The 15474-nt window shown below is 34.1% G+C and overlaps 1 protein-coding gene across 1 annotated transcript in view; it reads left to right on the top strand.

Annotated features, from left to right (window-relative positions):
- Positions 1-15474, top strand: part of DYNC2H1 (dynein cytoplasmic 2 heavy chain 1) — a 376698-nt gene that overhangs the window by 128258 nt on the left and 232966 nt on the right. The window contains exons 60-63 of the mRNA XM_081241450.1: positions 621-707; positions 3095-3221; positions 11499-11640; positions 12214-12323. Coding sequence (XP_081097576.1) covers positions 621-707; positions 3095-3221; positions 11499-11640; positions 12214-12323 — 466 coding nt within the window. The remainder of the gene's footprint in view (positions 1-620; positions 708-3094; positions 3222-11498; positions 11641-12213; positions 12324-15474) is intronic.

The following is a 15474-nucleotide window of genomic DNA, read 5'->3' as shown; positions in this document are numbered from 1 at the left end:
ATGTAGAGGATAGTCTGCTCTCAATGAAGGAGGGAATCTGAGGTCAAACGTTATATTATCAATTATTAAACAATCTTCTGTAATTAGCTCTATTATTTTCTTCAGAGGTACCTGTTGTCTACCTTTCCTGAATATTTTTGAATACTTCTTTTCACCTATTTTCCTGCAGTCATTTAACTTTTGCCTTTTGCATTTTGGTATGTCAGTTATCACCTTTCAAAATTTTATTAAAATTACTCCTTTGTAGTACTTTTCTCTTTCATTGTCTCTATTCTTGTGCGTGTATGTTTTAATTTATTCCCTTGGTTTCATTTTAGTAGAATTTTAGAAGGGATAGAAGATGAGTAAATACTTTTAGCCTTCCATTTTTATCTAGAAATCTATGGGCACAAGTGTTTTAAAATATAGATTCCTGGAAGTGGTATGGTTAGGTCAGAGAATACACTTTTAATTATAGCATGGCTTTTCAAATCAAATTCTAAGTGAAGGTATTATAACTACTGAATTATTGATAGTTTTCATTGTAATTTATTTACTGCACAATTACATTTTAAGGTGCTGTTGTGGCTTTTTGTTGATAACTAAAGTAGAATGACTTATAAAATTGAATTATATTTTAGAAATTTGCGGAAAACTGAAGACAGGAAAAGGAAACTAGAGGAGCTTCTTAATTCTGTTGGTCAAAAAGTGTCAGAACTCAAAGAAAAGTAAGTTAAGTTTTGAAATGTGTTTTGAATATTTGAAAACATACCTCAACTAATACTTAAATTTTGAAAATCTTAGTTATAATCACTGTCTTAATTTTTTGGTATCTCACTCTAAAAAGGGGAAGGATGTAAAATAATATAGAATGTCTTCTTTTTTAAAAAAATTTAATAAGAACAAAAATATTTTAAGTTTCTGTATTCCCAAGCATTGGAAAATTGAACAGGAAGAATTGAATGTAATGTGTTAATGCTGGGAGTGTTTACATTTGGTATTCCCATTTCTTTATTATTTTGACTTCAAGATTTTAGACTGCTTTATTTCAGATGATTCTATAGGACCACCTATTCCATAATCTTTCCAGAGGTATATGATCATGTTAAAAAATTTTTATCTTTTTGCCCTTTTGGGCATTAAAAATATTCCTTCATGCAAATATTATTCTCAAATTTAAGAAGCATTTATGAATGTGATTAATCTCAAAACCTTTCATGTACCTCTGTGTTCCTGTGATTGCTTTTTAATATAGGATAGAAAATATTGGTATGGGAATTATTATAAATGTGGAAGCATTTTCCTTTAAGAATTGTGAAGATTGGAAAACTGGAGATTGTGTCATTAAATATAGCATATGTTATCACTTGCTTTCAGTTTTATGAGACTAAAACTTTTCTATAAACATATCTTTTCTTTAAGTGGTGTGTTATGTATCCTTTTCTTTCTTAATGAAAGAAATACAAATTATTGCATCAAGAAAAAATTCATCAAACTGAAAACTATGAATTTTTTTTCTATATAGAGTTAGGAAACAGTTATCTGTTTACATTTATATATATTTATTTATAGAGAAAAAAACAAAAAAATCTTCAAACCCATAAATTCAATGTTTTTCATATTCCTGAATGTTTTTTATGTTAGACATACAGAAATGAAATCACATAATTTCCTTCCTGGTATAATTAGAGAAGTATAAGGAAAATAATATATTCTTTTCAGTGTTACATACTCAGAATCAGTGCTTAATAATACTCAGATAATTGTCAAATATTTATTGAGTGGTTAGTTTATGATACCGATGTTTGACTCCATTTGTTAGTCATTTGCATGTGTCAGGTGTTGTCCTGGGCACTTTACATATTCATCATTTTTAATACTTAAAACAACACTGAGAGGTGGATATTCTTACATTTTGCAGATTAGGAAGCTAAAGATTGGAAAGATTTATTTGCCTAAGTTGAGCAGTTAGTAAATGACTAAGCAAGCATTAGATCTTGTATTTGTCTGACTCCATAAAGTTCCTTTTCTTAGTCACTACACTATACTACCACTATTTTGGAAGGATTATTATGAAAACCTTCTGAGTAATATGACTGAGGACCTTGTGGATAATGTGACTGAGGAATTGAATTTTTAATTTTATTTAGTTTTAATTAATTTAAAATTAGACAGCCATATGTGGCTACCATTTTGGACAAGTGACTCCTAGAGTCTTATGTGTAGGGAAGGGAGGAATAGAGCACTTAGAGAGGCAATAAAAGTACTGTAAAATGCCTGGAACTTAATATCAGACACACCCATATATGAATTTTAGGTCCTCTGCTTACTATAGGGAAGACCTGTGCAATAATCTGTTTGGACTTAAGTCTCCATATTTATAAAATGAGAATTGTAATACTTATTTTGAACTGTTCTGAGAATTGGCAGAATCCTGGGCATTTTCAAGGCACTTACATATTTGTCAAAGGACTAAGTAATAGGAATATTACTATTATATTTAATAAAATAACATATATGTACAAGTATTTTTAAGGAAAATAATTTAAAAGTTTTAAACTTTGGCAAATGGGCACATAGGGAGAGAACGTATATAATGGGCTGAATATATCAGGTGAGTTTTAAGATTTTATTTATATTTTTGACAGGTATATATTTGAGGGAGTTGGAGTGAGGGGTGAGGTAGGGATAAGGAAGGAGCTGGAAAAGTATTCTAGGCAAATGGAACATCCTGTTGAAGGGCACAGCAGATAAAAGATAGGGCATTTTCTGAGAATATAAAATTCTTCAGATGTTGACATATAGTTTTACTGAACTGAGTAAAATGAAATAAAACTGAAAAGATAGATCAATATTATGACTGGGCCTTTGAATGTCATATTAATAAGTTTATACATAATGTAGTAGGTAGGACATCAAGGCCCTGTGAGAATGTTCCCCTTTAAATGTATGCATTGGTATTGTGTCTCTTACATTAATGATATTTTATATGCAAATATTATCAATATTATAGTTAATTAAATTATTGTATAAAAGTTCACTACTATATAAGCATAATTTAATTAAATCTATCTTAAATCCAGTTGTCTTTAATTAAATTTGAATGTTTTCATAGATTTCAGAGCAGAACTTCAGAAGCTGCCAAACTTGAAGCTGAAGTAAGAAAAGCACAAGAAACAATTAAAGCTGCAGAAGTCTTGATTAATCAGCTTGATAGAGAACACAAGAGATGGAATGCACAGGTTTGTTTGAAAGAGAGGTCATAAAGAGACATTGCTTAAAACACAGGAAATGTATAAGATAATATATTTGTTAACAAAATGAAAAGGAAAAAATATCCATTAAATTTCAGCCCTGGCTTAGGATAAATTATCTAGATATTAATGGCCATGAGGTGAATTAATCTTTTTTTTAACATCTTTATTGGAGTATAATTGCTTTACACTGGTGAGTTAGTTTCTGCTGTACAACAAAGTGAATCAGCTATACATAAACATATATCCCCATGTCTCCTCCTGCTTGCAGCTCCCTCCCACCCTTCCTATCCCATCCCTCTAGGTAGGTGGACACAAAGCACCGAGCTGATCTCCCTGTGCTATGTGACTGCTTCCCACTAGCTATCTGTTTTACATTTGGTAGGGTATTGTCCATGCCACTCTCTCACTTCATCCCAGCTTACTCTTCCCCCTCCCTGTGTCCTCAAGTCCATTCTCTATGTCTGCGTCTTTATTCCTGTCCTGCCGCTAGGTTCTTCAGAACCATTTTCTTTAGATTCCATATATGTGTGTTAGCATACGGTATTTGTTTTTCTCTTTCTGACTTACTTCATTCCGTATGACAGTATCTATGTCCATCTACCCCATTACAAATAACTCAGTTTCATTTCTTTTTATGCCTGAAGAATATTCCATTGTATATATGTGCCACATCTTCTGTATCCATTCATCTGTTGATGGACACTTAGGTTGCTTACATGTCCTGTCTATTGTAAATAGTGCTGCAATGAACATTGTGGTACATGTCTCTTTTTGAATTATGGTTTTCTCAGGATATATGCCCAGTAGTGGGATTGCTGGGTCGTATTGTAGTTCTTTTTGTAGACTTTTCACCATTGTATATTCTTGCCTCCTTTATCAAAAACAAGGTGACCATATGTGCATGGGTTGATCTCTGTGCTTTCTATCCTGTTCCATTGATCTATATTTCTGTTTTTGTGCCAGTACCATTCTGTCTTGATTACTGTGGCTTTGTAGTATAGTCTGAAGTCAGGGAGCCTGATTCCTCTAGCTCCGTTTTTCGTTCTCAAGATTGCTTTGGCTATTTGGGGTATTTTGTGTTTCCATACAAATTGTGAAATTTTTTGCTTTAGTTCTGTGAAAAATGCCATTGGTAGTTTGATAGGGATTGCACTGAAACTGTAGATTGCTTTAGGTTGTATAGTCATTTTCACAAAGTTGATTCTTCCAATCCAAGCACATGGTATATCTCTCCATCTATTTGTATCATCTTTAATTTCTTTCATCAGTGTCTTATAGTTTTCTCCATACAGGTCTTTTGTCTCCTTAGGTAGGTTTATTCCTAGGTATTTTATTCTTTTTGTTGCAATGATTAATGGGAGTGTTTCCTTAATTTCTCTTTCAGATTTTTCATCATTAGTGTATAGGAATGCTGAGATTTCTGTGCATTAATTTTGTATCCTGCTACTTTTGCCACATTCATTGATTAGCTCTAGTAGTTTTCTGGTAGCATCATTGTAATTCTCTATGAATAGTATCATGTCATCTGCAAACAATGACAGTTTTACTTCTTCTTTTCTGATTTGGATTTGTTTTATTTCTTTTTCTTTTCTGATTGCTGTGGCTAAAACTTCCAAAACTATGTTGAATAATAGTGGTGAGAGTGGGCAACCTTGTCTAGTTCCTGATCTTAGTGGAAATGGTTTCAGTTTTTCACCATTGAGAATGATGTTGGCTGTGGGTTTGTCATATATGGCCTTTATTATGTTGAGGTAATTTCCCTCTATACCTATGTTTTGTAGAGTTTTTATCATAAGTGGGTGTTGAATTTTGTCAAAAGCTTTTTATGCATCTATTGAGATGATCATTTGTTTTTTCTCCTTCAGTTCGTTAATATGCTTTATCACATTGATTGATTTGCATATATTGAAGAATCCTTGCATTCCTGGGATAAACCCCACTTGATCATGGTGTATGATCCTTTTAATGTGCTGCTGGATTCTGTTTGCTAGTAATTTGTTGAGGATTTTTGCATTTATGTTCATCAGTGATATTGGTCTGTAATTTTCTTTTTTGGTGACATCTTTGGTTTTGTTATCAGGATGATGGTGGCCTCGTACGATGAGTTTAGGAGAGTTCCTCCCTCTACTATATTTTGAAAGAGTTTCAGAAGGATAGGTGTTAACTCTTCTCTAAATATTGGATAGAATTTGGCTGTGAATCCATTGGGTCCTGAGCTTTTGTTTGTTGGAAGATTTTTTTTTTTTTTTTTTTTGAGGTATGTGGGCCTCTCACTATTGTGGCCTCTCCCATTGTGGAGCATGGGCTCCGGATGTGCAGGCTCAGTGGCCATGGCTCAAGGGCCCAGCCACTCCACAGCATGTTGGATCTTCCCAGACCAGGGCATGAACCCGTGTCCCCTGCATCGGCAGGCAGACTCTCAACCACTGGGCCACCAGGGAAGCCCTGATGGAAGATTTTTAATCACAGTTTCAATTCCAGTGCTTGTGATTGTCCTGTTTCTATTTTCTATTTCTTCCTGGTTCCATCTCGGGAGGTTGTCCTTTTCTAAGAATTTGTTCATTTCTTCCAGATTGTCCATATTATTTGCATATAGTTGCTTGTAGTAATTTCTCATGATCCTTTTTTTTTCTGCAGTGTCAGTTGTTACTTCTTCTTTTTCATTTCTAATTCTATTGATTTGAGTCTTCTCCCTTTTATTCTTGATGACGCTGACTAGTGGTTTATGAATTTTGTTTATCTTCTCAAAGAACCAGCTTTTAGTTTTATTGATCTTAGCTTTTTTCTCCATTTATTTTTCATTTATTTCTAATCTGATATTTATGATTTCTTTCCTTCTGCTAACTTTGGGATTTTTTTGTTCTTTCCCTAATTGCTTAAGGTGTAAGCTTATGTTGTTCATTTGAGATATTTCTTGTTTCTTGAGGTAGGATTATATTGCTATAAACCTCCCTCTTAGAACTGCTTTTGCTGCATCCCCTAGATTTTGGGTCGTAGTGTTTTCATTGTCACTTGTTTCTAGGTTTTTTTCTTTGATTTCTTCAGTGATCTCTTGGTTATTTAGTAGTGTATTGTTTAGCCTTCATGTGTTTGTATTTTTTACAGATATTTTCCTGTAATTGATATCTAGTTTCATAGCATTGTGGTCGGAAAAGATACTTGATACGATTTCAATTTTCTTAAATTTACCAAGGCGTTATTTGTGACCCAAGGTATGATCTATCCTGGAGAATATTCCATTAGCACTTGAGAAGAAAGAGTATTCTGTTGTTTTTGGATGGAATGTCCTTTAAATATCAATTAAGTCCATCTTGTTTAAGGTATCATTTAAAGCTTGTGTTTCCTTATTTTCATTTTAGATGATCTATCTATTGGTGAAAGTGGGATGTTAAAATCCCGTACTATGATTGTGTTACTGTCAGTTTCTCTGTTTATGGCTGTTAGTATTTGCCTTAAGTATTGAGGTGCTCCTATGTTGGGTGCATAAATATTTACAATTGTTATATCTTCTTCTTGGATTGATCCCTTGATCATTATGTAGTGTACTTCTATGTCTCTTGTAATAGTCTTTAAAGTCTATTTTGTCTGATATGAGAATTGCTACTCCAGCTTCCTTCTGATTTGCATTTGCATGGAATATCTTTTTCCATCCCCTCACTTTCAGTTTGTATGTGTCCCTAGGTCTGAAGTTGGTCTATTGTAGACTGCATATATATGGATCTTGTTTTTGTACCCATTCAGGCATCTATGTGTTTTGGTTGGAGCATTTAATCCATTTACATTTAAGGTAGTTATCAATTTGTGTGTTCCTATTACCATTTTCTTAATTGTTTTGGGTTATTGTAGGTCTTTTCCTTCTCTTGTGTTTCCTGCCTAGAGAAGTTCCTTTAGGATTTGTTGTAAAACTGGTTTGATGGTTCTGAATGCTCTTAGCTTTTGCTTGTCTGTAAAGGTTTTAATTTCTCCGTTGAATCTGAATGATATCCTTTCTGGGTAGAGTCATCTTGGTTGTAGGTTTTTCTCTCATCACTTTAAATATGTCCTCCCACTCCCTTCTGGTTTGCAGAGTTTCTGCTGAAAGATCAGCTGTTAACCTTATGGGGATTCCCTTGTATGTTATTTGTTGCTTTTCCCTTGCTGCTTTTAATATTTTGTATTTGTATTTCATTTTTAATAGTTTGATTAATATGTGTCGTGGCCTATTTTTCCTTGCATTTATCCTGTATGGGACTCTCTGTTCTTCCTGGAGTTGATTGACTATTTGCTTTCTGATATTAGGGAAGTTTTCAACTATAATCTCTTCAAATATTTTCTCAGTCCCTATCTTTTGCTTTTCTTCTTCTGGGACCCCTATAATTCAAATGTTGGTGCATTTAATGTTGTCCCAGAGGTCTCTGAGACTGTCTTCAATTCTTTTCATTCTTTTTTCTTTATTCTCCTCTGCAACAGTTATTTTCACTGTTTTTACTTTCAGGTCACTTATCCATTCTTCTGCCTCAGTTATTCTGCTATTGATTCCTTCTATAGAATTTTTAATTTCGTTTATTGCATTGTTCGTCATTGTTTGTTTGCTGTTTAGTTCTTCTAGGTCCTTGTTAAACATTTCTTGTATTTTTTTCCATTCTATTTCCAAGGTTTTGGATCATCTTTACTATCATTACTCTGAATTCTTTTTCCGGGAGACTGACTATTTCCTCTTCATTTGTTTTGTCAGGTGGGTTTTTACATTGCTTCTTCATCTGCTCTGTATTTCTCTGTCTTCTCATTTTGCTAAACTTACTGTGTTTGGGGTCTCCTTTTCACAGTCTGCAGCTTCCTAGTTCCCGTTGTTTTTGGTGTCTGCCTCCAGTAGCTAAGATTGGTTCAGTGGGTTGTGTAGGTTTCCTGGGGGAGGGGACTAGTGCCTGTATTTTGGTGGATGAGGCTGGATCTTGTGTTTCTGCTGGGCAGGACCATGTCTGTTGGTGTGTTTTGGGTTGTCTGTGACCTTATTATGATTTTAGGCTGCCTCTCTGCTAACGCGTGGGGTTGTGTTCCTCTCTTGCTAGTTGTTTGGCATAGGGTGTCCAGCACTGTAGCTTGCTGGTCGTTGAGTGGAGCTCGGTCTTCGTGTTGAGATGGAGATCTCTGAGAGAGCTTTTGCTGTTTGATATTACGTGTGGGGTTGGAAAGTCTCTGGTGGACCAACGTCCTGAACTCAGCTCTCCCACCTCACAGGCTCAGGGTTGACATATGGCTGGAACAGCAAGACTCTGTCACCCACACAGCTCAGAAGAAAAGTGAGAAAAAGAAATAAATGAAGAAAGAAAAAATTAAATTAAAAAATAAAAAATATTATTTAAAACAAAAAAATAAAAAAGTAATAAAAAAAAGAGAGAGCAACCAATCCAATAAACAAATCCACCAATGATAACAAGCACTAAAAACTATACTAAAAAAAAACCAGCCACACAGAACCCTAAGACAAATGATAAAAGCAAAGCTATACAGACAAAAGTACACAAAGAAGCATATCCATACACCGTCACAAAAGGAGAAAAAGGAAAAATATTTATATGTATATAAAAAAAGCAAGAATTCAACCAAATCAGTAAATAAATCTGCCAGTGATAATAAGCTCTAAATACTAAACTAAGATAAACTTAAAACCAGAAACAAATTAGATGCAGAAAGCAAACCCCATGTCTGCAGTTACTCCCAAAGTCCACTGCCTCAGTTTTGGGATGTTTCATTGTATATTTAGGTATTCCAAAGATTCAGGATACATCAAGTTGATTGTGGGGTTTTAACCTGCTGCTCCTGAGGCTTCATGGAGAGATTTCTCTTTTTCTTCTTTTTTCTCCCAGCTCCTGGGGTTCAGCTTTGGATTTGGCCCTGCCTCTGCTTGTAGGTCCCCTGAGGGCATCTGTTTCCTGCCCAGACAGGACAGGATTAAAGCAGCAGTTTATTAGGGGTCTCTGGCTCACTCAAGCCAGGCGGAGGGAGCGGTACGGAATGTGGGTTGAGCCTGCAGCGGCAGAGGTCAGCATGATGTTGCAACAGCCTGAGGCACGCCATGTGTTCTCCTTGGGAAGTTGTTCCTAAATCACAGGACCCTGGCAGTGGTGGGCTGCACAGACCTCCGGGAGGGGAGTTGTGGATAGTGACCTGTGCTTGCACACAGGCTTTTTGGCGGCTGCAGCAGCAGCCTTAGTGTCTCATGCCTATCTCTGGTGTCTGCGCTGATAGCCACGGCTTGCGCCTGTCTATGGAGCTCATTTACATGGTGCTCTGAATCCCCTCTCCTTGCACACCTCGAAACAATGGTGTCTTGCCTCTTTGGCGTTCCAGACATTTTCCCGAACTCCCTTCCGGGTAGCTGAGGTGCACTAGCCCCCTGCAGGCTGTGTTCACACAGCCATCCCAAGTCCTCTCCCTGGGATCTGACCTCTGAAACCTGAGCCTGCACTCCCAGCCCCCACCTGTCCCTGTGGGTGAGCAGACAAGCCTCTCAGGCTGGTGAGTGCTGGTCAGCACTGATCCTCTGTGTGGGAATCTCTCCACTTTGCCCTCTGCATCCCTATTGCTGCGCTCTCCTCCATGACTCGGAAGCTTCCCCCCCGCCACCCCCTGTCTCCACCAGTGAAGGGGCTTCCTAGTGCGTGGAAATTTTTCCTCCTTCACATCTCCCTTCCAGAGGTGCAGGTCCATCCGTATTCTTTTGTCTCTGTTTTTTCTTTTTTCTTTTGCCCTACCCAGGTACATGGGGAGTTTTTTGCCTTTTAGGAAGTCTGAGGTCTTCTACCAGCATTCAGTAGGTGTTCTGTAGGAGTTGTTCCACATGTAGATGTATTTCTGATGTATTTGTGGGGAGGAAGGTGATCTCCACATCTTACTCCTTTGCCATCTTGAAGCTCTGCCGTGAATTAATCTTTAAGCAAAATATCTTTATATGAATGGATTTTAGGCAAAGCATCCTAATCCTCTTTTAGTTAGGAAAAGGTAGTGGTACAAATGAGATGTGGAAAATTTAGTACTGTTTTGAGCCTTTTTTGGACTTACCTTTACCGAGACAGTCCTCTTCAGATTTGACACTGTCAGCTATTTATTTGTGTTTGAAATTCTCTCTTATTTCAACCTTGTTAAAGTGTCGTCTCTTGTTTTTGTTCATCTGTTTTGATTTTTTTTTTTTAAGCAGTTAGATTCCTGCCTTTGCTGGATCCTCCTCATCTGCTTATCCAATAATGTCAATTGCCCCCTCAGTATTCTCTTCCTCAGCTCCTTTCTCTGCAAATATTCTAGGAATTCTCATCCATTCTTAAGAATGTCACCCAAATGATGATGCTGACCAGAGCTATGTTTCTAATCTGCTGACTTTTAAATTCATATTTGTAACTACACCTTAGATATTGGTATCCAGCTGTCTCTGGAACTCAAATACATGTCTAAATTAACTTATTTTATTTTCTCATATGAAATCTCTTTTATTTCCTGTGTCTCATAAGGCATCTTTCTTATAGGCATCAAAACTAAAAATATGTGGATTATCTTAGACTCCTTCTATTAATTTGTATCCCTTTGCAAATATCCTTCATATTTGTCTTCCATCCTTAATGCTCTCCTTTTTCTTTTTACACCTGAATTCTCCTGACTTGTCTTTCTCCTATCTGACCCTTTAATTAGATGATTCTTATTTGTCAGCTGAATTATCTTTCTAAAACCCAGTCTCATTACATCACTCATTGCTCTGTTTAAACACGTTCAGTGGCTCATTATTACTGCAGGTTAAAACTGAAGCTACTTTGCATGGCATGGGAAGACTTTCAAATCTTCCTCCTTCCAGTCAATTCTGTGTTTCTCTTTTCATTATTCCTATTTTGGTACTCTTTCTGCTCAGGCTTATGCATTAGCCACACTATGCTTCTAATTAAAGAGTCCATGCTTAATTTTTGTTTTTTATCTTTGCTCATACTCTGTGTATCTAAATCATGTTTTACAAAGTGATGCTAATTCACAGTATTTATTAGAATTATTAGGAGATTTCAGTGACAAAATATATTCTTCTTTACAGATATGTTGGGATTTTATACATTGTTTTAATATCACAGCAAGGTCTGAGGTCTTGGTATTTTTACATTTTGACAATTTTGTTCAGACATGTTATTACTTTAAACCAATAAATGATTTTTTCTATAGTCAAAATTTCAATTTGTGAAGCTATCAATATTTTTTTCTATCTTAGAACATATCCATATGTTGCTCTCTCTCTCCTTTTTTTTCCAGGTTAAAGAGATAACAGAGGAATTAGCTACTCTTCCTAAAAGAGCTCAGCTAGCTGCTGCATTCATTACATATCTTTCTGCTGCTCCTGAGGGTCTGAGAAAAACCTGTTTGGTAGAATGGACCAAGTCAGCTGGTCTTGAAAGTTTGTATTTAGTTATTCATAAATTTGAAATTTCAATATACTAAAAAGCGCATCTTTTGATTTTTGTCATTTTACTTTTTTTTTAAATGAAAATTTTCTGTAAGTTAAAGGATACCATAACTACTTTAGATGTGCTAAATTCTACAAATGTTCTGAGAATTGCTTTAGTATAATGACTCTTCTACCCATAAAATCTCTTTTTGAAACTGACACCACTGAGTTATTTTGATGTTGTATGAATGCAGTTAAACATTTTATTAATTTTTACACTAATTTCATATGGTAAGATGAGATGTAGGAGTTCCAAAATTCTTTGTGAATTTTGTGGTTTTCGCAAATTATTATAGTTGTGGTACATTCATTTGATAGAAGAAATATAATTTGAGTTTCATTCCTTCGCACTTTTTAAAACTTTTTTTCTCTTTAGTTTCTGATTCTAAATGCAGAAGGAGGGATTGCGTATTAAGAATGATCATGGGACTGTTGTTTGAGTATATTATAAATAGTTTTATTCCCTTTCATCAAGCATAAGATTATTGTAGTAAAGTATTATTGATATCTTTAATTTTTCAGAATTTGATCTGAGGAGATTTCTTTGTACTGAAAGTGAACAATTAATTTGGAAAAGTGAAGGCCTACCATCAGATGACCTTTCCATAGAAAATGCTCTTGTTATCTTACAGGTAATTAATCTACTTTAATTTTCTCATTAGAAATGTTTCTTTTGAAGCTTGCTCCATGAAGAAACTTCTTTAAATCCGTAGGCTTTCACAGTTAGTCTTAGTTAAGTAAAAGTAAAAATATTTTGCTAATAAAAATCCATTTGTGATTCAGGTAGCATCTCTAAAATTTTCAGTGTAATTTATTTTTTACCTTAATATAAAAGTATAAATAAAAATGGTATCATTTTGATGGCAAAATATTTTTAATTGAACTTCCTGATAATAATCGAAATGTTTTAGGGATACTTGATTCATTTGGTTATATAGTTCTTTCATCTAGAGTATATTTTAAAAATAAAAATCTTATACTTTTATTTCATTTTGTTTTACAAAGTTATGGAAAGTGAAGATGGATAAGTTTTGGGTTATAAGTTAAAGATAACCATGTGCATATTTTGGAAAATTGTTCTTTTACATAGTATATGTTTCCAAAAAGTAATTATTTAAAGTTGAAACAATTATACCTTAATTAGCAGTCAGTGTGAAAACCAAATTCAAAATCTTGTATACAAGCAAATCATTTCTTTGTATGAAGTTTGATTTTTTTTTACCATTACTTTAGTTTACCTTTCTGATACAGGATTTGGAAGATAACGTTTCCCCCTTGAAAATATGTTTTGTTTTTTCTGTTCTTTTTACCTCAACAGTTTATACTCTATATTACCAGTGTTTTCTTTCTTCTCTACAACTTTTCTCTCTGTCCACACACCATTTCTTTATCCCATAACTCCACATCTCAAAGAAAATATAAACATTAAATGCTTCTCCTTAGGCAGTGTAGGCTATATTATTATAAGATTCATATTGTGAGTATGAATTGTGGTCCCTGTTCATTCCTAGATAATTTATTCTGTTTAATTTGACCTGTTAATCAGCTGACTATGCTTTGACTCTATACATTGGTGTCTTACTAGCATAGAAGTCGTTGAACAAAGATTACACAATTTTGCCTTCTTTTAATTTGATTTGGCTTAAACTTTAATTTATTTTTAAACATTTTTGTCATTATTTTTCACTCTAGAATTACAAATCTGGAACTCTAAATGTGTATGTAAATAAATTCATTACAACCTAGTACTTTCTATCATATTTGTTATTCCTTTCCCAAGGTTTCATAGTCACTCCATTTTCAGTACTCCAAGAAAGCAATTGTTAGCAGATTTAAAAAAAAATACTAGTTTAAGATTTTTCATTTTTATTCCATAAGAAATCAGAGGCTTTTAGAAAAAATATATCACAATAATTTTTATTTTTTACTGATAATAGTAATTGAAAATATTTACTTTTGTATTCTGAACTAAATTGTCTTTCATGATGAATTTGGGGGATATTGTCTTTGCAATTAATTTTAATGACAAGCTTAGTATACTTTGTATTTAATATTGCCAAGTTTCTTACAGACACTTATATGCATTTATATGACAAAACAAAACCATTTCGAAAAATTTGTTAGAGTAATTAGTCATTTTGTGGAAATGAATTTTCCATTATGGTTAACATTTTATCTTAATTCTAAGGTGGGCTAGATTTAGAATAAACTGTTGTAGTTGCGGGTGTGGTTGGATACAACAAGTCTATAACATCTACCCATTAACATTACCATGTGATATGAAGTTAGATGTCTAAATATGTACAAATTGGGTTTCTGGGAGTCTTCCCTGAGAAAAAAAATGACTAGGTGTGATGAATTAAATGTATTTTTGATTCAGAGATATAGCATGTCTCCTCATTAACTACAATAAAGCTTTTCAGAGATTCAGTGTGGGATTTCCCAGATTCGAGCTCTATAGTCGCTCAATCCCTTATTGGTGCTAAGGATAGCCTTTTATGTCCAAAATTATTCCTTGTCTTACAACAAAAGATGCTTGGAATTCTCATATTTGGTTTAAGCTAACTATTGAAGCACATGTGTTATCTGGGTGAGGAAATAGTCAAATAATTATCTGCCACAGAAAGCTCATATGACCTATGTCCTTGAGGAGCAGGGGAAAATCTTGGCCATGGTGTCCTGGATTGCTTGGACTGTGATTTACACCTGTTCTCCTGATGTGATTATTAATAATTTTTTCTTTACTCTCAAACGTGTCCTTTTTTGGAAGATAATTGTACGATCTTTGTAATATTGTGGAACTCAGGGGATAAATGGAGCGTGTGAGACTATTAGACACTATGGAGAGGTGTGAGAGAAAGCATCCAGAAAGAAGATTGAAAAATATGATTAATTTAAATTTCACAGTGTTGTAAATTTTTCTTGGTTTAAATTTCACAGTATTATAAATTTTTCTTGTGAAGATGTACTAGGTATTTTTTTTTATTGTTTATGGACAGTTCAGTGTCAAATTAGTTTTCTTTACACCACTCAATTTCTGAGATTTTTTTTTCCCTTCCTGCCATTTAGTGTATGCTGAGGAAAGGCAAACTAATTTTCTATTAGTCTAAAGAATATAAAATTGTAAAGGTAAATTGCATAGGGAAAACATTTTTTCATTAAATCCCAAGTGCATAATAATAATCAACACTTACATGTACTTACTATGTTCTTCATATATTATTATTTAAGAATTAATACAAGTAAAGCACTTAAACACTTAACTCATTTAATTTTCAAATCAACCCTATTTAGTAGGTACATGTATTATCCCTTTTTGTAGATAAGGAAGTTGAGACACAAAAGGATTAAGTTTCTTGTTCAGGGTCACAGAGCTGTCAAGAGGTAGAGCCAAGATTCAAACACTGCCATCTAGCCAGTCTATGCTGTAAAGCTGCCTCTCAAAGATATGTGTGTGTGTTTCTGTGTATGTTTTAACTTATTTATTTTATGTTATTCCTGTTAATATAATTCTCCTATCTTATCAAAAGATGAGCTTTAGTTTTATTTACAAAATGTTTCTACTCTTATCCCATTTGTGGTTATTAAAATTAAAAATAAAATTATAGAGTTTTATAGATGTTTTAAAAATAGTCTTTTATTATATGAAAGTCAAAAAGTGCAAACTTCCAGTTATAAGATAAATAAGCACTAGGGATGTTATGTACAACATGATAAATATAATTAACACTGCTGTACGTTATATATGAAAGTTGCTTAGAGAGCAAATCCTAAGAATTCTCA

The sequence above is a fragment of the Mesoplodon bidens genome (assembly GCF_964165515.1).
Source record: "Mesoplodon bidens genome assembly, chromosome: 7".
Classification (NCBI taxonomy): Eukaryota; Metazoa; Chordata; class Mammalia; order Artiodactyla; family Ziphiidae; genus Mesoplodon; species Mesoplodon bidens.
Note: the sequence above shows the minus strand (reverse complement) of the source record. Positions and strands in the feature narration are given on the sequence as shown.